General features: G+C 29.4%; 1 protein-coding gene across 1 annotated transcript in view; it reads left to right on the forward strand.

Annotated features, from left to right (window-relative positions):
- The window catches only part of LOC129988458 (transmembrane protease serine 6-like), a 72,170-nt gene that overhangs the window by 11,373 nt on the left and 35,740 nt on the right, over positions 1-25,057 (forward strand). The window contains exons 4-6 of the mRNA XM_056096688.1: positions 12,567-12,680; positions 19,612-19,834; positions 23,122-23,245. Coding sequence (XP_055952663.1) covers positions 12,567-12,680; positions 19,612-19,834; positions 23,122-23,245 — 461 coding nt within the window. The remainder of the gene's footprint in view (positions 1-12,566; positions 12,681-19,611; positions 19,835-23,121; positions 23,246-25,057) is intronic.

Genomic DNA, 25,057 nt, shown 5'->3' on the forward strand with positions numbered 1-25,057 from the left:
AATAAAATAGTTCATTAATAGTCTAAAAATGTGATGAATGTGAAAATATTGTGATTATCTTATTGAAAATTAGCTATCATAATGTGAACTGTTTTGGCCTATAAAATACCTAAACCCGCCACTGAAGAAACCAGATTTTTTTATACTTCAACTATGGTAGATACAGACGTTGTATAAAAATTTAAAGAACAAAGGAAAAAAACATTTCATCTTTTGTCTATCCATTTGCAACAATGATAGCATGAGTTCACAAATTGTCATTGCTAATATTAAAAAGGATAATGTATCGGATGATTAAGATAAATCAGTAAGATGTGATATATTCTGTGTATTGTAAAAATTGAGAATGACAAATCAGACAAAACCATTGTATAATATTTTATAATGAACTTCTAACTTAAAAGTAAAAAACACATTTCATTCGAAATCGGAACAAATAACTAAAATCTCAGAATTATCCATCTTATCATCAGAACTATATAAAATGTATCAATTCAATCATATAAAGTTCTTTATTTAATTTATTTAATTAAAACTATATGAGCCAATTAAATAGACGTTTATAATTACATTAGGTAAGAATTTTCTGCATAGCACAAGAAGACCCAAAGTTCTGCTATCAAATATACCACAGCTTCATTCATTTAGGCGGTTGCTTTCCAAAACATTATTTACTAGATTAAAATATATGTTGACTGTTTAATACTATTCAAAACTAAACGAAAATAATTAAAATATAAAAAAGAGAGCTGCGTTATTAATATGTATATGAATCAGAAAGTACACTTTTTCCACTTAATCCGGAGAGAAAGCGTTTCATGGAAAATTTTATAAATACTGAAAAAAGAAAAATGAGAGCTGGAGTCAAAACACATCATTAAGAAATCTATTTCGCAAGGTTTGGGAGTGGCACGGATGATACACGTGTCCAATTATCTTTATTGTTTATGTATTCACCAGTTCTATTTTTATATTTTTCTGTAAACAACAGATGTGAAAGTCGAACTTGAACTTATTAGATGGTTAGCGCCAGATCAAAAAATAATCGTCTGTTTTTGAAAGCATGATTGTGATAAAACACACGATTATTATAAAATACTTATAAAAAATATACCGACATATGTACTGACAGATTATTATAAAATGCATATGAAAATTTCGTTATGAAAATCTGTGTTTCATCTAATCTTAATAAAGTGAAAATCTGTGTGTCTTCTAATCAATAAAAAAAATGAGGTACAGTATTTGTTGAATTTGAGATATGCACCAGAAGAATTTTGTTTTTCGGAAATATCAAGTTTTTGAATAAAGTCGTAATTAAACTGATCTTGAATTCGAAGAAGAGAGTTTGAAAGACGTAAAATTCTTAATTAACTAATTTTAAACTATTATGTAGTAATATTGTCCAAATTGAGGAAGACGAATTTTGCTGTTTAAATTGTTAATTCGTTTAAGGAATTTTTATATGTTCATTATAAGTTTGGACAATAAAAATGTATATTTCTAAATAAAATTTAGAAGAGAAATTTTTGTTTCAAGTTACCAATATTAAAATTTTCTAATGTAAAAAAAATAACCTGCGAAACATTGGGATGTTAAGTGGTTAAGAAAAAAAAAAAAGAAAGAAAGAAACCTTAAACAACAATACTACTTAAAGCAAAACTATTGTTCTGTGTGGATAAATCCGATGAAATTTACCGTGAAATACTCTCTTTAAACATCTTGGGGTTCACCCACAGGAAAACGATTTCATGGTCTGTTTCTTTCATCCACAAGTGTTGCAGGTGTTCCGAACAGTTTGATTATTTTTTATCTGTATAAATTGAGCTTTGAAGAGTATGAAGACTCTAGAAACAAACTTTTTCTGTGCGGTATAAATGAAATTCAATATTTTCTTTTTGTTAAAGTTCCCAAAGTATGTGATATTTTTTTAATTCTCAGAAAAAAATTATCAGTTTTTATAGTTTTTTAATAAAAATCAATGATTTCCAATTCATTCTTTCTTCTTTTAAAAACAAGTATTGCCAAATTAACAAAATAAATGACAATTTATATTATTTTACTGAATTTTGTGTTACTTTAGATAAAAATTCAATAGAAAATTTTTAATTTTCTTGAAAGCAATGGACAAGACGCTTAGACTTAAAAAGTAAGAATTTTAAAAAAATGCTTCAGTATTGGTACAAGCTATTCATAAATTAAGCTACTCAAGTGTATCATGTTTCATTATTATTGGAAAAATTTCTTCAAATTTTTAAATTTCTACCATAATTAATGCAAACATAGAGGCAATATGCAGATTGTAAAGAATCAAGAAAATAAAAGACATGGGATTTATTCAATAAATAGAATGGAAATGATATTTAACGGTTTTAAAATTGGATTTAACTTAAACGTTTCTAAAACTTAAAAATCTTCTGTCGTTTTAAAGCTAAAGTAATTTCATTAATAAAAGAATTATCAAAGGCAATGGCATAATGATATAAGTGCGTATTATTTGTGACCAGGAAGTCAGTGTTAAGATCACCATAAGGACTCAACATTAGTGCGTTTGAAAAATAATGCCACACTCCGGTTAGCTCTATTTACAATTGCTAAATCATTGAATCGAAGATGAGAAAATCATTGCAAAGCTCCAGCGCCAGCTATTCTCTCTTTACTGTTTCTTAAAATTATGAGCTATGTCATTCAATTTGCTTTGAAACACTCAGTTTTAGAATGAATAATTGAATCAAATCAAAGTGTCTTGTTTTGAAGCCTTATAAGTATCATTAAAGAAGTAGAAATCATGTATCTTATTAAATTGAATCGCGAATAAAATGCGATTATTGTTGGAGCAACAATTCCATTTATGGAGAAATCAGTAATTTTGAAATTTAACTGACATCTTTTATGTTTTTAAAGATTTAATTTTCTAATCAATTTTTCGCTTGTTTCCTAATTGCCGTGAGTTTAGAAAATTCATGCATTTCTCTCCATTATGACACATTATCCTCTCAATTAATTATCAGCAATTGCTTTCTAGATGTCGTTAAATGAAGCGTTATAAATTAAGTACTGTAAAATAAAAACTAATGAAAATAGAAAAAATAAACAATTTTTCATTCACCAATAAAAGTTTGTTTTTGGACCCTGCTTCTATTAAATTTATTTTCTCTTGTATATTTATAAGTCTATTATATTAATAAATATTGTAATATATTAATAAATTGTAAATCAACAACTTGACGTAAATACTGTGAATATTGAAATTAATTTAAAAATATTTATTTTATTTTTGAATGCTAATAAAAATCTGCTTTCGAAAACTATTTTTATTGAGATTTGTTATGTTTGTAATAAACTGTAAATCAATGTTCTAACATAGCATCACTATGACTATTGAACTTTTAATTTCAAAGATTTTTCTTACATTAATAAAAGTCCAGAAACTACCTTTATAAAATTTAATTTTTCTTGCATAGGCACAATCAATCTGCAAGTTTAAATAGTGATTACATGAATTTTTACAGATTATAAATCGGTACTAAATTAGTAAATAGTTCTTAATTGTAATTAATGCCTATCGTAATATTACTATGACAACAAACTTTAATTTCAAAAAATTTAATTATCTTCAAATCAGAAAGTTTAAGATTTTCCATTTCATTTTTATTTTATGATTTTTATCTTGTATCATTTTTTACAAATATATATCAACATCCGGAATAAGTTTATAGTTATAAAGTCAATTACTTGATTTAATTTCTGAATCAATGTTACGAGCAGTATCCCATCTAAAGTGCACTGTTATTGGTGACTTAATTATTTCCTTGGATGCAATCGATTGCAGTGTTTGTTAGTCTGCATTTACCTTGGACATGGCTTCAGTTGGTTTGTTTGATTTACCAAGTGAATTACGTTTGGTAGTGCGTTCAGATCAAGTGGATGAGGGTCAGTCTTATATAATCTAGATCGTTATTTACCATTAATTGTATATTCGAAGTTTAAGTTCCTCTAACAAATAAGCTAAAATTTTGCGAATGGAATTTTTTTTTATTATAGACTAGCCGCCTTTGGCGACCAGCCGGTTCACCAATCTTAATGTTCGTTAAAATTTTAATAATTAAATATTTTATACAATTTCTACTTTAATAGCTTCTTCATCAAAATATTTTAAAACTTCAAATTTTGATTGTCATATAATTCATTCATAATATTAAAAAAGGCCTTCAGTCATAACGTAATATGTATCTCTCATTTTCTGTTAGGACCCGTAGAATTTATGCTTTAAATTAAAGTGAAAAGAATTAATCTTTAATTAATATAATATTTTTTACTGAAACAAAGCATTTTTTTATAATCTGATTACTGAAAATAGAGTCACTCAGCGTTTAAACTTTATGGGCACTAAAGAATATCTTTTTTAATTTATGTAATATCTCAAGAGTTTGTCAACAAAATTTTCTTAGATTCATTATGAGCAGATCGATTAATTAACAATGTTTAAATTTAAATGCATCAAACACTAAGAAAATAAAACGAATCGTTTAAAATAAACAGTTGAAAACAGGTGTTAAAAAAACTACTTAAAAAACGATGTACTTAAAACTATAAGCATATACAAAAAATATATAACTAACATAAATACAATTTACTTACAAAAGCATGCGACTAACTCAAAAATAATTTAAATCATCCATTGATAACGGTTGTCATGGCAACAATCAGAACAGAATGCGCATGCGTGCATTTTCTTCCCTAGTTACGTAACGCAAATACGTGATTTTTTTCTACGCCAGTTGGGGTAACGCTATGCGGATTAGAAATTTTTAATTTCCTTTATTCTGTTTTATTTTAATTCAAAAGTACTTCAAAATGAATCTGAAAGATCGATTCATTAACAATGTTTAATTTTAAATGCATCAAACATTAAGAAAATAAACAGAATCGTTTGAAATAATCCGCCGAAAAATTTTAACCCTAGCCTCATTACTGTTGGGAGAAAAAAAAATTGAAGGCTTTTTTCATTTGGCGGTGAGAAAAATGGAAGATTTTTTTGGCTTTAAAGTTGGCGGTGGGGAAAAATGGAAGATTTTTTTGGCGGGAAAGTTAGTTTTTAATTAATAATTAAAATTCTAATTAAAAATTCGAAAAAAGGAACCCCAGGTGCACATTCCCAACCTCCAAGGTATACATGTACCAAATTTGGTAGCTGTAGGTCAAACGGTCTGGCCTGTAGAGCGCCAACACACACACACACACACACACACACATTGAGCTTTATTATAAGTATAGATAATTAATTTTAATGCAAAAAAATTGGTTTAAATCTAGTTTAACGTGCATTCAATTTGTTAATATTGTTCGCATTTATAAGATAATTGGACATTTACAGTTTCAAACATTTAGGTTTTAATTGTGTTATTTCAAGATTTCATTTATTTCTATTGAAATCTAATTCCTGATTTTAAAATGTATTGAAAAAACTCATAAGTGCGTAGAACTTTAGGAATCAATAGTTACAAAAGTATCAATAATTCTGAACAAAATTTACAAATGGAAGCAGAGAATGTATTCCACTCGTTCAACTTTCAAAGTCTGTATCTACTTAAGTTTAGAAATTTCTGCTCTAACTCATCTGGCCATATATTCCTCCTGTGCTATATTCACACTTTTAGTGCATTCTAACACCTTTAGTAATTGTCACTGAATTTCGAAACATGTCATAGGTCAATTTAAAAATCCGGTATTTTTCAATGAACCGCCATCATTGTGCATGGAGCTATATTTCAATCTTCTTGGCGTATTGAAAAATTTGTCAACATAAACTGAAGCAAATATAAAATTTAAATTAGTCTATGACAAAAATACCTAAAGTCGTAAAAGTGCGGTTATAAAGCATATAAAAAATCCGCTATTTTACCATGAGATTCTGTTAGGGATTTCTTTGACACATCCCAGCTTAGGAAAGGAAATATTAGATGTCTTGGAATGGAATGAACAGATGTTGTGGATTTTCTGCTCGTGGCGTGGGATTTACCGACTCTGCAATTTTTTTAGAGCACGTGTTAGCAATAACTAAATAAAAAAGTGGGATTGGAATCGGGAAATAAGAATTTTAAGATAAATTAATATGGGCTAATTTAAGATAAAAATTAGGAAATTAACTAGGATTCAAGTAAAATTAAGAGATCATTTCACATATCCAAAATCACTGCTTTAAATTAAATTGCGCCTTAACTTCATCAAGTTCATTAATTAAGTGTCATCAAGTTATGGATTTTAATGCCCCAAGAAATTTCCATTTTATTCCTAACCATGAATTGCATTTTGTAATTTAAATATACATTTGTTTTCAATCTTTAGAAACAGTTTTAATTTTTAACGATGAGCATAGCCTCTGAAAAACTTATTCGATTAATCGATGAACTAAACTTTACTTAACAGCGAAATAATTCTTGAAATTCTTTTATTATCTAATATGTATAAATAACCTAATAACATTACCTTTCTTTTATATATCATTAATCAAAAAGTAATTGCAGGAAACTAAGAGTATGTGAAGCAATTACTTTATGCAATCGCATCCTTTATCTTTGAGATATATAAAAAAAAGTCAGCAAATAATAGAATTAATTCGTTCTTCGTTAGTCTTTGATTCTTTCCGTAGAAATGCCTTCTTTCCAGCAAAACACGATTACTTATCTTCGAGAACCAGCTGTAGAAATAAGTTAATTCTTAACATTCATTTTCCTTGTGATTGCTTTAACAGATTCAATAATCAATATTATTCTGGTGTAATTATGGAATCTCCTATTTGCTTTGGGATTTAATTCCTTCAGTTACTATTTATTTTGTGATGTTATTATATAGTAATCAGAATGATTTTTGTGAACTAAACACATCATTCCTTATCAAAAAGTGTTTAAAAATATTTCCGTTCCTTTATGCAGTCATAAAATGTATGCTATTTTTGGAATGTGTGATTTTTTATGGATAGAAGTTATTCTTTGAAGCATTTTCAGTATTAATATGCGACGGATTATAATGGACAAAAAACTTTGACCCCGAAGTTTTGAGAAATCTTTACGTTTCCAGTTTCTATGAGTCTGAAAAAATTCATAAATCTAAGGTTTATTTTTTTCATAAATCTAAGGTTATATTTTGAATATTACGATTTTTTATGAATAGTATTTAAATATCGTCGATATTTATTATAGTATAGCCATTAAAAATTTTCGACCATGAAGTTTTAAGAAATCTTTACATTTTAGATTTTTATGAATCAAAAAATATCTGACATTTTGAAAATTACACTATTTTCCCTCTATCGGCAAATACAATAACTAAATCTTATATTACTCTTATTGCAACGCTAATAGTAACAAATTTTTAATTAACAAATTAATAATCTTTTATTGAAAATTATTATATCATGTCTACTTAAAAAATTAACATAAAAGCAATTTCATACTTTCTAAATTAATAAAATAACACGGTGTTTTTTTTTTCAGAAAACTAATCTGTCGTCAATCTATACTTATAATAAAGCTCAGTGTGTGTGTGTGTGTGTGTGTGTGTGTGTGTGTGTGTGTTGGCGCTCTACAGGCCAGGTCATTTGAAATACAGTTATCAAATTTGGTACATGTATACCTTAGAGGTCAGGAATGTGCACCTGGGGTCCCTTTTTTGAAATTTTGATTAGAATTTTAATTATTAATTAAAAACTAACTTTCCCGCCAAAAGAATCTTCCATTTTCCCCACCGCCAACTTTTCCGCCAAAAAAATCTTCAATTTTTCAATCACCGCCAAATGAGTAAGGCTCCAGTTTTTTTTTCTCCCAACAGTAATCAGGCTAGGGTTAACATTTTTCGGCGGATTATTTTAAACGATTCTGTTTATTTTCTTAATGTTTTATGCCTTTAAAATTAAACATTGTTAATTAATCCATGTTTCAGATTCATTCTGAAGTACTTTTGAATTAAAATAACACAGAATAAAGGAAATTAAAAATGTATAATCTGCATAGCGTTACCCCAACTGGCGTAGAAAAATTCACGCATTTGCGTTAACATAACTGGCGAAGAAAATTCACGCATGCGCATTCTGTTCTGATTGTTGACATGACAACCAACGGACGATTTAAATTATTTTTAGGTTAGTTGCATGCTTTTGTAAGTAAATTGTTTATTTATGTTAGTTATATATTTTTTGTATATGCTTATAGTTTTAAGTACATCGTTTTTTAAGTAGTTTTTTAAAACCTGTTTTCGACCGATTATTTTAAACGATTCATTTTATTTTCTTAGTGTTTGATGCATTTAAAATGAAACATTGTTAATGAATCGATCTGTTCATGATGAATCTGAGAAATTTTTGTTGACAAATTCTTGAGATATTACATAAATTAAGATATTCTTTAGTGACCATAAAGTTTAAACGCTCAGTGACTCTGTTATCAGTAATCATATTATTAAAAAAAATGCTTTGTTTCAGTAAAAAATATTATTATATTAATTGCAGATTAATCATTTACAATTTAATTTAAAGCATAATTTCTACGAGGGATAACAGAAAATTGGAGAGATACATACCACGCTATAACTGAAGGCCTTTATAATATTATGAGTGAATTATATGACTATCAAAATTTGAAGTTTTAAAATATTTTGCTGAAGAATCTATTAAAGTTGGAATTGCGTAAAATATTTAATGGTACAACCGGAGTATTCCGGTTCAACCTATTTAATTATTAAAATTTAAACGAACATTAAGATTGGCGAACCAGCTGGTCGCCAAAGGCGGCTAGTAATTAATAAATTGAGCTTCCTAAATATTAGTGATGAATAAGCTGTGGAATCTATACTCTATTTAGAAATACTCTTAATTGATGATTAGGAAAATTAATTATTAATATGTGATAATAATTAATTTTCATGCATTAATGATAATAATTTATTAATATTTACTTATGATTTCCAGGAAAAATTGGGATTATAGATTTTATAATATTGTCACATATTTACTATTCAATATTGTCGTATATATTAGTAAATCTATTGCAGGATCAAAAATTGATTTATCTGAAAATTACAAAAGCACATTAAATGAAAGAAATAAAAAAACATTTATCTTTCCATTGATGATTTGGCCCTGCTGTTCTTTGATTAATTACTTTTGTCACTTTTTTTTTCGGATTATTTTCAGAAGATGTTATCTCCAAAAAAATTATTTTCAGCAGTTTTAAAAATTGATATAATTATATTCGCAGTTGTGTCAATTTGGTTATCTTTATAGTTCTTTATCTTATTTAAAAAATAAAAAACTTTCCCAATAGTGACAATTTACAAATAACTAAAAACTAAACAGGAACCATGAAAAAAATATTTTTTTTTTAAATTTTAGTTATTGCAATAACGTAATATTTTTGTTGTTGTTGTTTATTTGTTCTTGATTGTTGAACCAAAAATATTTTTTTTGTTCTTGATTGTTAAGAAACCCTTGTGGGAGTAAGAACAATTCACAAAATTCTATGCAATCTTTACAATTGACTTAGTGGTAATAAGCTAATAAATAATTGCAATAATCAAGACAATACCACTCATTCTGAATGATCATTAGTATTTTAATAAAATTTTATATACATGCTGTGTATCGTTTATTTCAAAGTGTAATGCAAAAACTATAAGTTGATTAATGTGCAAATTAATTGGGACAAACACCAGAGTTTTCACAGTTTAATCAGTAGAAGTTCCTTTACATGCATGACATAGTAACTTAATGGAAAATATGCCCTTTTCTGGCTTTAATAATATCTTGTACACGATTCAGCATGATTTCCATTAATTTAGAACCTCAACTTTTGATGCCGTCACCACGAAATGAGGCCTTTATGATATTTTCATTCAATTTTATTTTCTCACACACGAAGTATAGAGGAAGTATTGTAATCGTCAAAAGATTTGAACTCGAGATTTTGGCAAATTTCCGTGTTGAGTCTTTCTGAGTTCGATTTAGATCTTCCTGGCATTTTTGGTATTATGATTATCTGTCTATGTCTAACCACGATAAATTAAAAGTGCTTTGAGCTAGACGACTGAAGTTCTGTATATGGAATGACGACCAAACTTGTAAATTTCTGTCAGATTTTGAACAAAAACCATTTACAGGAAGTATGCCAGTCAGGCTGTTTGAATACAAATGAACTCGATAACCGCAAAACTCAAAAGGCTGCATAGCTGAAATTTGGTGCTAAAATCAGGTTTAATATCTAAAATATACATGCTTATTAAATTTGGAACCAAAACGATCAAACGGTTGGCAATTTATTGGTCTTCACTTTCGAATACTTGTAATTGCGAAAACTCATTAACTATGAATAATCAATGAAATTCGGTAAGTCATTTTGTGAATACAACTATAGTTTCCTGTCCAATTTTGGTGCCTATGGGCATCAAAAATGCATTATAGATTATGGCCAAAGATTATAGATTATGGCCAAAGACCTACATTTCGTAATTATTGTTCTCCAATACCATACAAGTTATCCGTTGCCTTACCCAACATCCACAATTTTACAACGTGGAAAAACAGGGATAAGACTTTTAATCGGTGGGGGGGGGATGTAAAGATGGAGACCACTTCTGGTAGTTTTTTTTTTTTCTTTTGAGAAATCCATCTTATTACCACATTTCATCGCGGTGCTCCCCAACTTTTCAATGGAATTAGTATTTGGAGATTTAACAACAGGCTAATCCTAAACTATTAATTTATTTGGTTGAAAAATACTTTTTACCAGCTTAGAATTATGACAAGAAGCAAGATCTTGTTGAAACGCATCAGCATTGCCCACGAACGTTTACATGAAAGACAACTTTACCTTCTAGTTCTGTAATTTATTTTTGGAGTTCAGGTTTCCTCAATTGGTACTAAGCTACCACGTTCTCTACTTGCAAAATAATCCAAAAGTATCTGCTCTTCAACGTGCTTATCCATTCGATTAAGATAGTGTTCCCTGGTGGGTTCCCCAGAGCTTCACCTGATAAATGTGGTTCCTAATATTTACACAAAAAATGAGTTTCGCCATTGGATGCAATCATATTTCTATCTTGTTTAGTTGAGGATTTATATTTATTGGTCCAATATAAATGCTTCCACTTAGCTGTAGGGGTTAAGAATAGTTTTTGAATTTGTTTTCCCGTCAGTCTTCCTGATTCAGTAAGTTTTTGTCACTGTAGATTAATCAATTCCGTACCAACAACCAATGATTATATTTGATGATCTATACTTGTTTTGCATCTATACTTGTTTTGCATTTTACTATTTCGTGCAAGAAATTTATCTGTCCGAGGTGGTTTCTTATGTCTGCGTCCGTATTTAATCCCGTTTTGAAGAAAATGTCCCCAACCTATTTTGCTGTTTAATACTGGAGCAATTCTGGAAACGGTGTATTTTTCAGCCCCTGTTTTGCTGCAGTAGTGTGCCTCACAGTGATTAGATGTACACTGATTTAGGGTAATAATTCTAAACTTAATCCTAGAAGTGATATCCAATTTATCATGCTTTGGAGAATCAGACAATAAACCACATCGAACAGCAGCAACTGCAAATCATTAAAAGTAATTGAAGTGAAAGCACGCCCAATGCATAATGGTTACGTAATGAAACCGCTTGAGACTAGTCTATGCAACCTCCTTTCATAACAAAATACAATTGAAATTGACTGAAATTGATTGAAATTGATTAAAACAAATTGTTTTCAGTCCGTAAATTCTTAAGAAAGAAGGTATTTCATGGGAAAATTAAGCTTGCAATTTTGCACAGTATTATATGGTGTAAAAAAGTACTTTTTTTCCTCTTTATAAGAAATTTTATGAGAATTTATAAATCTGATTTAAGAACTACAAATCAAATTTCAGCAACTTATCTTCATTATTAATTATCCTGTTAATTTTTTTTTTCAATCTGTAAAACTGCGCAATGTTGATGCTCGGCAAAAGATTTTTTTTTCACGATTTATACGATATCTTCTCTATAAATTAGTTTTGAAAACCTATCAAAAGTCACTGAAAATAAATTCTTTCACAATCTCTTCCGCTTCTATTGAAAAAGTTTACCGCAAAACAAGTTCAAGAAGTTCAACCAAAAATAATTTGTTTATAAAAGTGTCTGCGTCTTTTTTGGGAAAATCTATTTTAACTATTTACTATATTTTATTGAATAATCCATGCTATATCGAAAAAATAATATATGTTATATAAAATTCTCTTAAAAGCTTGAAAATTACATTATTCGTACGAATAAAATGTAAAGTTTTGAACAGTTCCCGACAAATCTGGAAGTTTGTAAAAGGAAATAACTGTAATATTTTAAAATGGCAGTTATAAGTTGTCAAGCATGAATTGTATTTCTGAAACTGAATTTCTATTCCGAAGACATTTTTCTTGTAATACTATTGATTTACATTATAATAAGTGCATTATAATTAATTATAACGCATCAAAATAGATATAATTTATTATAACTTTATTTTGATGATACTGTTACAAAATAGTTTTTCTATTAAAAATTATTTACGTTTCAGACGTGTGTTCTGCTGGTTTGAAACAATGCAGGAATCGCAATTGCGTCGAATACTCTAAATTATGCGACGGGAACGATGATTGCGGAGATGGCACAGATGAAGAAAAATGCTCACGTAAGTAATTAATTTACTTCTCTCTCTTTGACTTGACGATTTATTAGATTATGGCAAGATCGTCAAGCTCCATTATGCATAAGATGCCATGATTTCACCAAGATGTCGCATTCCCATGTTCACTTGGCGATTTTCAAACGATTACGCCAAGGTCGCCAAATGATGGGTTTACTAGGCGTTTTTTAGATTATGACAAGATCGCTAACGCCTAGTTGTCAATCCTAAGTTGTTGATGGTTTACATGTTTTTATCAATTAATCGATACGGTCTCAAAAATAAACAAGTACCCGTCAAATTAATACAAAACGGATCATTCTCTGTCAGATGAGTTCTGCACGCAATGTGGCGTTCTCAAATAAGTTGCAGCTATGCATTCAGTATCGAGAGCCTAATAAATTTATGAACTAGAATTCATAACATAAACAAAAATAGATTAAGCAATGAAAATAATTTTTCTTAGAGTAATAATCGCAGTTACATTACTACTACGTACCTTAGGTGACCAACTGGTTTGCCGAAATATTAGTTATGTTTAATTTAAATAAAATAACTTATGCATAACTTGACGTTCACGATTTCCTCAACGAAGGAATTTCGTTAACGGAATTGACATTTTAATGATATAATAATGTCACAAAAATCATAAGTTTATAGATACTTTATTTCAAGTTATCCATTGTTTTTGGTGGTAATATAATTTCCATGTATGATTCACATGCAAACTCATCAGCTTAAGTGAGAAATAGAGGACTTTTTCTTCAGATTTTAACAGCAGAACTCGCGATTAAATTTTTATGGAACAAAAAGAAAATAATAAGAAAAACAAAAAGAAAATATCATTATAAAAATACAATCTATTATCGAAAATCATGCAAAAGATAATTTTTAAAAATTTTGTAATTCAGTAAATGATTGAAAATTGAACTTTAATTAAATTAGTTTGTTTTAGATTTTATAATTTTGCAAATTTATTTTCAAAATATTATTAAATTATCTTGGAAAAAGATCAAAATGACATAATTTTTTTATTGCTTGAATTAAAATTTTAAATATATTGCTCCGAGGTAAGCATTACTATCCTCCAATCTCTGCCAAATTTGGTGGCTCTGAGGCAAACGCTCTGTCCCGTAGAGTAAGTACCATTAGTACATATTTTCTAATAATAAGGGATAAACTCCCTTATTATTAGAATATATGCAAGTTGAAATTACTTTTTATTAAAGTATATATTTCCTTTTTTTCAATACATTTTATGTCATCAAAGGTAGTTTATTATGAAAGAATATATGCTTATTTTTATTCTGGTTCAAAAGCGATTGAAAATATTTTTCCAAAATAACTTGCAACCTAAATAGACTCAACTCCTCATTTAAATATTTGTACCGGCGTTAGCTTCACGTTTGAAATGTTTACTTATCGAGTTGAATAAAATTTTCAAATCCTTCTTTCAGCACTTTCCTGATATGCAAATATTCCAGAATAAGATTTTTCGCTCGAAAAAATTTATTACCTTAACATAACAATTGCTTCCTTCGAAACCTGCACTTGAGTTCTTCGATTTCGTGAAATATTTGATAATGATGAGTTCGAGGGAATAACAAGGTCTCTGTTAACAGCTGTCTAGTGTTTGAAGAAATTTTATATTTTAGACATATAAAAGTTACATTTTTTTTCTTTCTAACTGAAATCTTACTTTTAAAAAGAGTTAAAAACTTTCAATGAATTTTTAAAAGCGAATAATTTACATCCTGTTAAATCTCTATAAGTTTACCATTATTATTATTTCTATTTGAAATAAGATGGTCAGCATTTGCGACTGAAAGTTTATTAAATATTTAAGTCACTTGTTTCGAATTTTTAAATATTCGAACCCAGCTTTTGTTCTGCTAGCATTATAAGCAAATTTTATTTAAATTATAGTAGTAAAGATAAAACTAGATTGTATATGTTTTTATAATAATTTTCAACAGTATTGTCATTAAAAATATACAAATTAATAGAGGATTTTTAGAGTGTTGTTTTAATTCAAACTAGACAACATTCACATTTTACTTGCATTTCATCACATTTCTTACTATATCTTAAAGTATTTTTTGTTGTTCTTTTGATTTTGATCATTTTTAAAGTTTTCATCAATAAAGTGTCAAATGATTGCATAAACTCATTCTTGATCCATCTATAATCTTCAAACAAAAGAAATTGAGATAAAATAACTTTATTATTCCATAGTAATATCCATTATTCCGTAAAATATATTTCAATTGATCTGCAAATTTGCGAATTCCATTTTCCAATTGCAAATTTGCGAAGCCAATATTCCAGACTGATATTGGCTTTCCTTGAAAAAAAATCGTTTATATGTATATTTTGGTACATCTTCGCCAGTTTTTAAATGTTTCCCACTTAAACTTCTCTCCAAAAATCGGAGCATAATAGTGAAGTGGTGCAAAATTAGGAGTATTTGGTGGATGAAGAATTTCTTATTTCGATGCTTGCAGTTTTCTCTGCATTTGTTATATGCCAACATGTGGTTTGGCGTTGTCGTGGAGAACATAATTCCTTTTTTTTCCCCTAGATGGTATGCTTTTATCGAATGGTTACATAAAGTCTAGTGAATTGTTCCTACCACTTGTTTCTGTGTACTAGCTCGAAATAATCAATTCCAATGATGTTACATCAAACACATGACAACAGTTTTAAAAAGTATGACCTAGCTTTTGAGACAGCCCTGCGCCCACACAATAACAACAATTTTAAAAAGTGCGTCCTAGCCTTTGAGACAATTCTGCACAGACACACAACAACAATTTTAAAAAGTGTGACCTATCCTTTGAGACAGTCTGCGCATTCACGTCATTTTTGTATTTTCGTTTGCTCTAAGCATCGTTATATAAAATCCACATCTCATTCCCTAGTACACTATCCAGAAAAAGACTCCGTTTTGTGTTGTATTGTACAAGGAGATAAAATGGATGTGTTGGAGATTTGAATTTGGTGCTCAGGAGAGATTTGAATATGCTAAAAAAACATTGCAAAAAAGCTTTTTTAAACAGCGAATCGAGGTTGCATTATCAATGTTCAACAACTACCCAATCTTCTTAATTATTATTCTAGGTATTTCTTCCACTAAAGCACTCCAATAATGTCATTAGTGTCGGAAACTTATCCTGGGCTTGCTTGATCCTCCAATAAATATCACCATTCTGAAATCTATCAAACCATTTCTTGACAGTTCACAAAAGGAAAGCAAGTTTTTTACAGTTTCACACTTACGTCATTCCAAAATTAATAAAGCATTGCATGTAGAAAAGGGACCTTTTTGCTACAATTCTTGTTTAATTTATCTACCTCATATCTCGACCTATTTTCTCAGTATTTAATGATGTAAGGGCAAAGGACATTTTCATCTTTCATACATAAAGAATACAGACAAACGAAAAGCAACATTTCTGACGCCATCTATAAAAATCAGAAACGATTTTTTTTAAAATAAATAAACATTAAATATAATTATTTCGTCTGTTTTAAGTAGAATGAAACTAATTGTATAATTTGTGATTAGACGAAAATGGATTATTTCATATCCTTTAAATGAAAAATTGTTTTTAGCAGAAATATAAATAATTTAATCAAATCAAACAAACCAAATGGTGGGATAATTTTTTAACGGCATAAAATTTAATTGCTAGTATGTATTTAAATAATAGAAGTTTTTTCAACTTTTTTTTTTACTTTTCTTATAAAATCTTCCTATAAATTTAAAAGTTAAAATAAAATACTTAAGACAATAAGAATAAGTATTTTATTGTCTTAGAATGACAGTAATCTTTTTAAGACAATAAAATACTTATGAAAGTTTCTGTAAGACCAGTACGACGATCAAATTGAAAGAGAGTATTAAAATTCCACCAAAAATAATTTTAGAAAGCGATTTTATGAAAAAAAGAAAAGGAAGCGAATCCTTTGCATTGTTCATCATAAATAACGAGAAAAAAAAGACTTTTTCAAAAAATAAGTCGGCAAATTTATTGAATAAAACGCAAGCAACCGACTGATGTATGCAAATTGACGGAAACAAAAATAAAAAATATATACATATATTCCCTCGATACATCAAAGGAAGTGCGTCATGAGAGACACTCAAAATTTCCCCTAGTTTTAAAACCGTTCAAAATACTTCGCACATACTTTGCAACCTAAATAAATTCCCTTTATATTTAAATATTTATACAAGTCCTAGTTTCACGCTTGAAAGTTCTGTTTATAGAATTGAGCAAATTCTCGACTCCACTCTTTCACCTCTTATTGGCTATGTAAATAGCGATTCTCAAAATAAGCTTTTTCGCTCGAATAATTCCCTTCTTTAACACTGCAGATGCTTCCAAAGTTACATCTGTGTGTCTTCGATTTTATGAAGCTCTTGGTATGCCATAACTGGAATAATGGGCTCTATAGTGAATAATGGAGGTGTTGTTCTAGATGTCTAGTTTTTGTAGAGGATTTGTTTTAAACGTACGATACTGATGCTTATTCTATTTTAGTTAAAATCTATCATCGATATTGAAGCAACTTTGATAGGAGAGGACGGGAACTTTGATAAAATACCGAAACATAATCTATTTATAGCTCATAAAAATTGTTCCAAATCGAAATTGTTGATTTAAAGTTAGAAAATATTGATTTTAGTTGAAAACTAATTTCATGAACTTTTGGTACTAAACTAAACTTTATAACTGAAACTTTTCAATTCAGCTTTATGAAAAGAAATTCCAGCATTTCAATTCAGCTTTAAGAAACGAATTATGTTTATAGGTTTTCAAAATAGTAGAAATAGCTTAGAATATTTGAATTGGTGGGAATAGGATGTTAAAACTAATGGAAATATGAAGAATACTTTTAAAATGTTTAATGGTTTTAAACTAATAACGATTTTCTAATATTTAGGATTTGTATTTTAAAAATTCAGATATTGAACTTATGATTATCCTCTCATAGTTAAAGTCCATTTTTGATATTGAAGTGAAACTGTCAGGAAAGACAGGGAGGGAACTTCGATAAAATAACTATAATAACTTTTTATAACCCATAAAAGTTGTTCCAGATCAAAATTTTTTGATTTAAACTTTGAAAATATTGCTTTCAGTTGAAAGCTAATTTTATAAACCTTTGATTCTAAACTAAACTTTATAATTGAAACTTTTCAGGTACTTCAATTCAGCCTATGAAAAGAATGACGTCTTAACAGCTTTTTTCAAAATAGTGTAAATAGATTAGAATGTTTAAATTGGTGGATTTAGGATGCTAAATCGGATGAAAACATACAGAATACTTTTAAACTGTTTTATGGTAGTTAAACTAACAGCGGTTTTCTAATATTTAATTATTACAAACACTTCCATTTTTTTAAGGGGTTTTGAAAAATTTCTGTTCTCTTTCATTTATAAGAAAAGTGAGTTCATAAAGCATCTACCAGAATTTACATTTGAAATAATGTTTTGAAATTCGAAGCAATTTTAGAGTTTGAAATGAAAATGGGATTGCAATATTTATGTTATATCTGAAACACTATGTTCTTGTAATAAACCTAGCCGTTATTATTTTTATTAATATTTTTTTGACATTTTTATGATTTTATTTCACCGTAATATTAATATCTAAATTTACGTACTGTTCGTTATTTGTTACTATTCGTACAGGTTACTTCTATGTGCTTCTATTAACGATGTTTTCTGACGATTCGCACTCAAAACAGAGCATGCGCGCCAAATGTGAGGACAACGCCCCCCGTGTAATGTACGCTATCATGAATCAATTGAGACTGAGACATTACCAAATGAACATTTATCTAGTACTAATATTTTCTTAGTGATAAAATGATAGTTTAAAAACTCATCCTTTCAAATGTGTTTTTATTAACATTAGGTATCTAAATATCGAACGTCAATATAATAAATTAGATGGTTTTAAAAGAGCTCTCCGGTCTCGATTTTTTTTTTTTTAACAGAACAACTTTTATGGATTATAAAACTTCCCCTTTCAATATATATATATATATATATATATTAAAGAATAAAGAAAAAAAAACGTTTAAAAGTTTAGCTTTTTGCTAATTATTATCATTTTCGAACATGATTTGGTTTGGGGTTTCGAAGCCTCAAAATGCAAAGAAAGAAAATTGGCGATTTATATCTTTTATGGTTTTAATTTTTCGCTTTTAGGGTTACTAGAAAATGATATAAAAAGTTTCATATTTGGCGATTGATCGCCAACAAAAGTTATAACCTGGCGCGAGTGTCCGTCATGTATCCGATTCTCTTGTACAATAGTCGCGTGATCATTTCAAACTGGTTTAAACTGGATATTTTGAAAATAAATAAAATAAAATAAAAATCTGGACTTAAGATAAAGTTTTGGAGATCAAATAATTTGAAATGGAGGAAGAAAAAGCATCGTTTTCTTAATATCGACCCATGCGTAATCTGATAGTCACGCGATTGTATAAAACCAGTTTAAACTGGTTTTTCACTAAAAGAAATTCTGGCCTCGAGAAAAAAAAATTTAGAACTATATTGATTTTGAGACAGTCAAAAAACATCGCTTTCTAAATGTTGGTGATGGCGTAATATGAGTCATGTAAAAACATGATGTTATTCAATAGGATTGATACAACATGACTTTAAAAAAAATAGTGTTCTCACATGATAACTTCAAATTTCTGATAGCAGATTTCAATGTTTTTTTCATTTGATAATAAATTATGCATATTTTTCCGCACTCTAATAAATTTGTATCATCATACTGACTGATATAATCGTTTCGCATTAAATCTATGGATTAAGAATAATAATTTTGAATATAAATGATATTTTCCACTCTATATATAAATTTACACTCTCAATCATCAGTTCGATTGCACTTTTCTCTTCAATAGGTTTGATTCCAGACGATACTGAGTGTGGTGTTTCAGACATCAAGCCTTTAGCCTTTTCAGATTATGATCGAATTGTTGGAGGAATGGAGGCATTGAAGGGCAGCTGGCCTTGGATGGCTGACCTTCAAATTAAATACATCGTACCAAATGGACACACTTGTGGAGGTGCGCTCATCAATTCGCAGTGGGTGCTCTCAGCTGCTCACTGCTTCCAGGATCCAATGTGAGTATATTTTCTCCACTAGAATTTACGTCTGACTCTTTGCTAGGACCGCGGTGGTCTGGTGGTAAGGTCTCAGCTTCGGAATCGGAGGGTTTCAGGTTCGAGACCCGATTCAATCGAAGAACCGTCGTGTAAACGGGTCTGGTGCACTTTAAATATGTCGGGGCCAAACGTCCTCCCACTAGTTTAATGTAGAAGTTTGGAGAAGGGGTGCCAGCTCAAGTGACGTACTCATGTTCTGACCGAGGTTCAGAATTAAGAAATTAGTCCCAAAATAGTCCTTGTGTTGCTTTAAAATAAAAAGTTAATATAACTAAACTAAACTTGAAATTTTTCATGTATCAAGTGTTACTACAGACTTTATTTTTACTTTCTCGTGTACGAAGGAGACAAAGAGAAAATATTGCAATCGTAAAAATTTGATTCGAGATTTTAATGTATCTTTACGCTTCAGACCTTCTTAAGTCCGTAAAATACAGTTTTTTTAAAGTTGCGTCCGTTTGTTTGTGAACATGCTTTAAGTAAGATAGTTGAAATTCAGCATGTGTTATCTTCGAAATTAATTAGAAATTGTTTTCATTTTAATTTTACCCAGAATCCATTCAATGAAAAATTGTCTGTCTGAGTGCAAAATTTGGTACATAATTTTAGAATCAATGTGTAGATTTTTTTATCTAATTTTGAAGAAACTTTATCAGTAGGTGGACTGTCTGTCAGTCTGTACACTTTTGTACTTGTATACAAGGTAATTCGAAATTCAGCGACCCTGATAAATGAAATCTGAAATGTGATCGTGACTAAAATCATAGCTTTGTGGCAAATCGAATTTCATTCGAACAAAAAAAAGTGATCAAGAAGCATGCTCAATTTTGTACTCAATAAACGAAAACAGAGAAAAAAGCAAAACTCTCATATGCGGGGCTAAGAAAATAAAAATCTGAGCATTCATGGCTTTGCTTAGGATCAAAAATTTTTATGCGAGAAAAAAGTATAACATTTTTATTCTGAAGCATGATAGGAAATGCTTAAATGTTCAAGAGAATCATTCCCAATTGTTGAAATTCATCTATTTATCTATCTGTGTACAATTCAATCTCATTGAGATAGAGCCATGGATATTTAGCATGCTGTTTCTATGTCAAATTTGTTCATTTCAATCAAAATTGGCCGAAATTTGTCCAATAAACGTCCATCTGTTTGTATGCATAGAACACAATAACTCAAAAACACAATGAGTTGTATGAGAGAAAGATGTTTTACTGATTTTCTTGTAAGAATTGTAAAAATATACTAAATTTTGAATCAAATCTATTAAAAAAGAGCACTTTTGTATATTTTCTTATTATGACAAAGCAGTATCTCGAAAACTCAACGACTTAAGATTGAAAAAAAAAATGGTATGCAAATGGTTTCTACAATGAAGAAAACTGTGTAGATTTATTTCCAACGATTGGTTCAAAATTTGGTAAACATTTAAAATATGGGTCAGAGGTCGACATACCAAATTTTATTAGTTTAAGTTGTTGCATTTTTGAGACGTCACTTTTATATGTAAGTAAGTACGTAGACATACCAAATTTTGTATGCAAAAATTTCTTTATCAATGACACCATCTTCATTTTCATACAGGTTTCTCAGCAATTTAAGTAAAGTCATTCAATCGCATGATTTCCAATATTCAAATTACAATATATTTTTATAAGGGCTTTTTTGGAGGGTGCGTTAACTGCGAAATACATTTTTCATTTTTACTTTTATTTCCTGATATCCGCTATGTTTAATATACGGTCGCAGCAAAAAAATTTTTAATGCGACATTTTAAAATGGCTTGAATAAGCTTTATTATTTATATTAAAACGTTTAATTTTGTTGCATAGTTTAATATTTTCAGTTTTAATAGATCATTTTATGCCAGGTTTCCATCTAATTACAAAGACATAATTTTGGAAGCTGTCATATCTTTTTAGCATTTCTTTAACTGTAGTATTTGGGTCTGTTTATAAATTCATAAATTTGAGCCATCTTTTTCCTGTTTTCAGTTCCAATTAAATATTGTGATATGATTTTTATTCTTTTTTAATAAATTTAATTAGTTGTGAGTTGTTGTTATGATTAAAAATTAGTCTATTAAAATATTTTTGAATTTTTAGTGTTGAAGTACGAATTAATTTCAGAAGTAGGAAATGGTGTCAAATTTTACAGTTTGCCTATGTCTAAATGTTGGAATTCGTTCTTATTATATAATTGAGTGTGTATCAATTTTTCATTCTTCTGTCAGCTTTGTATTTCATTTTCCGTTTGAAGCTGAATATTCATTTTACGAACGAAACTTCTTCGTAATATGTGAAACGTATTCAATTCATAAATTTTTCCTCTACTGCGTTCATGCGTAATTTGCAGCCCAAGCTTCTTAGAGTTGAATGTCAACTATTTTTTTCGGGGGGAGGGGGGATTTTCATATTACAGCCCAAACGTTTTCAGCAATGTAGGAATCGTAACACATCCGAGTAGACACATGAACATAAAGAAGAGAACGGACACAACGCTCCTTAAATCATAAGAACTTTAATGTGGATTCAAAATCTGAAAATTAGTTCCTTTCTTTTGGAATCACTGTAAAGGTTACAACTATAAGAATAATCATTGACACTGAGTACAATCAGTATTCTTAGATGGGCACTAGAACAAAGGAAGTCCTAATCTGGTCATTCATAAATGAAATTTGATCATGTTAATGGTAGAAAGTGCACTGTGTACCTCAGCAAGACTGATTGTTGTTACTTCCACCCGTTGTTTCATATAAAAAAAAATTAAACTGACTGATTAGCTTATCATGAAATCTCGCATTCATGTAATTGCTCGTAATTTATCTTCTGTATATATTAGTCTTGATATATTTTGAAAGTTTATTTTACCTGTTAATTCTTGTTGCAACAGTTGGCCTTGCCAAAACGTTTACTTGTATTTTAAGATTAAAATGCTTTCTTCCGTAAGCGAGTTTAGAAAAATTCATTTTCAGATAAATTTTAAGTTCTATTAAATTCATATTTCTCAATTTTATTGAGTAATAGAGATGAAATTTTGAATGAATTCATTCCATATTTATAGTTCAACAACCAGGGCAAACAAACTTATCTCCAAACGTCGTAGGCGTCAAATCAATATGCATTAGAATATTTTGTGAAAAATCTGATATCTATTTGTTTGTTAGACCATAGAGAATGCTGGTAATTTGTCACTTTATTTTCCATCAAAATATTTTCTTACCTGTATCCCCTTTTTTACAGCATGCGAAAACCTGGTGCGTGGAGAATCCACCTCGGGAATCACAACAAATTCACTAAAGACGAAGGAGAACAAGTGCGATTTGTTGAACGCATTGTCATCTATGATGATATTCCACCAGTGATCGTAAGTCAATGAATTATTTAAGTTATTCTTCTTATTAAAAAATGGAAAAAGTATTCCTATAGTTTTTCTGTTTCCATATACAATAATCTATTGTAGAAACAATTTCTACTTTATACTCGCACAACATTCGCCACATAGAATAAGCGAGGTATCGAATATTTTTATTCAATTACTTAGCATTCGCAAGCCGTCTCTAAACACGATTGACATCGCCAGTTATTTTCCATTTCCATCAAAACATTTGGTATGAGCCGGCGTCCTGGCCGATGTCTTCCCCGTGATCTGGGCGTCCCGGATTCGAGCTTGGTTGTTCTTCCATTGTTCTATCTGTGAGATGTGTTAATGTGCCCTCTTGTAAAAAGGGGTTGTGCAAGCGAATGAGTGATACATGAATAGCAAAGGCGTACTCTTGGCCCTAGTTGGCGCTACTATAAAAACAAGAGACACTCCCCCTCCAGCTTAAATCGCTGCCTTCGTAACAGCGGGCTTGTCATGGCAAGTACCATAAGAAACAACAACAACATTTGGTTTGAAAATAGCAGGGTTTTTTTTTGTTGTTGTTGTTGTTCATAATGTTCTTATTTATTTTAAATAATGGTCACCTCACATAAAAGTTCGAGAAATTTATTTTTATAATTTGATGTTTGCCAATCCACGGTCACGTGATAATAGCGGCAGCTGGAATCCTTTGGGCAGATGATAGAAGGTGAAGATGTCGCCACTACTTTGTGTACGATAAAAGTCCACCAATATAATAGATTTCTTTTTGTGTATAGGTGATTACCACGCCACCACTGAACGAAGCAGTGACGACAGGATCTGCTGTTGCCGATCGCCCAGATAATAAACTGCAGGGCAATGGCTGTTTACTATAGGACTGCTAGGTCGCAAAATTTGATTTCTTGATAATCATTAAGAAGCGCAATTGTTTAATTAGTCTAAGAAGTTAACTATTAGATCTATAACTCACAATAAAACAGAATTTCGGTGATTAGGATTCAAAATTTTCTTTTCATACAAATCAAATGTGTTGCGGTGTTTTAATTTTGAAATTCATTATGCATAAATTTAGCTAATTAATATAAGTACTGCATTAAATAACGTCTAGCAAGATGTTGGATGACATGCGCAGTTATTTTTTTTTTCCATCAAACTGTGACATCAAGGAATCGGGTTATGTTTTGGCATGAACAGAACAAGTGAAAAGAAACTTGTTGAATCTCCAGTGAAAAGAAACATGACTTTTTTGATGACTAAAATCAACCATAAATATATTACTTTAATTTAAAAAAAGGAAAAATTCTGAACGGTAATTATTTAAAAATTTAGCTCAAAAAGTAAGAATATCAGTATATTTCTTCTGATTACTTATTTATCAGAGTCGTATTAGATTTAAAAAAGTCATTGGTCAAATAAAATTATGTCCAAAATTTTTATTTTGATTGAAAAAAATTAACAGGAAATTAGATACAAATTTCAAATTTCGAAAGAATAAAAGACAATCAAAGATTAATTGATCGGATTTATATATTGTTCGTTTCAGTATTCTGAGACGACCACTTTTCGACAATTCTATCTCTTTAAGGGATGACACGTGGAAGGATGTGCGCATTTCCGGAATTTACTTTGTTGTTAAATGTAAAAATTCTTTCATAATCTCTTTCCTTCACCCCTATTTTGCCGAATTAATTCCATCCTAAAATATTGCAAAGGCGTGGAGGGTTTTAGAATACGGTTGGCAAACAATATATTTCTTGTCATAAGGAACAATAAAGAAATACGTGGGCTATAAAAAAATTCATCAAATGTAAA

The sequence above is a fragment of the Argiope bruennichi genome, chromosome 10 (genome assembly GCF_947563725.1).
Source record: "Argiope bruennichi chromosome 10, qqArgBrue1.1, whole genome shotgun sequence".
NCBI classification, from domain to species: domain Eukaryota; kingdom Metazoa; phylum Arthropoda; class Arachnida; order Araneae; family Araneidae; genus Argiope; species Argiope bruennichi.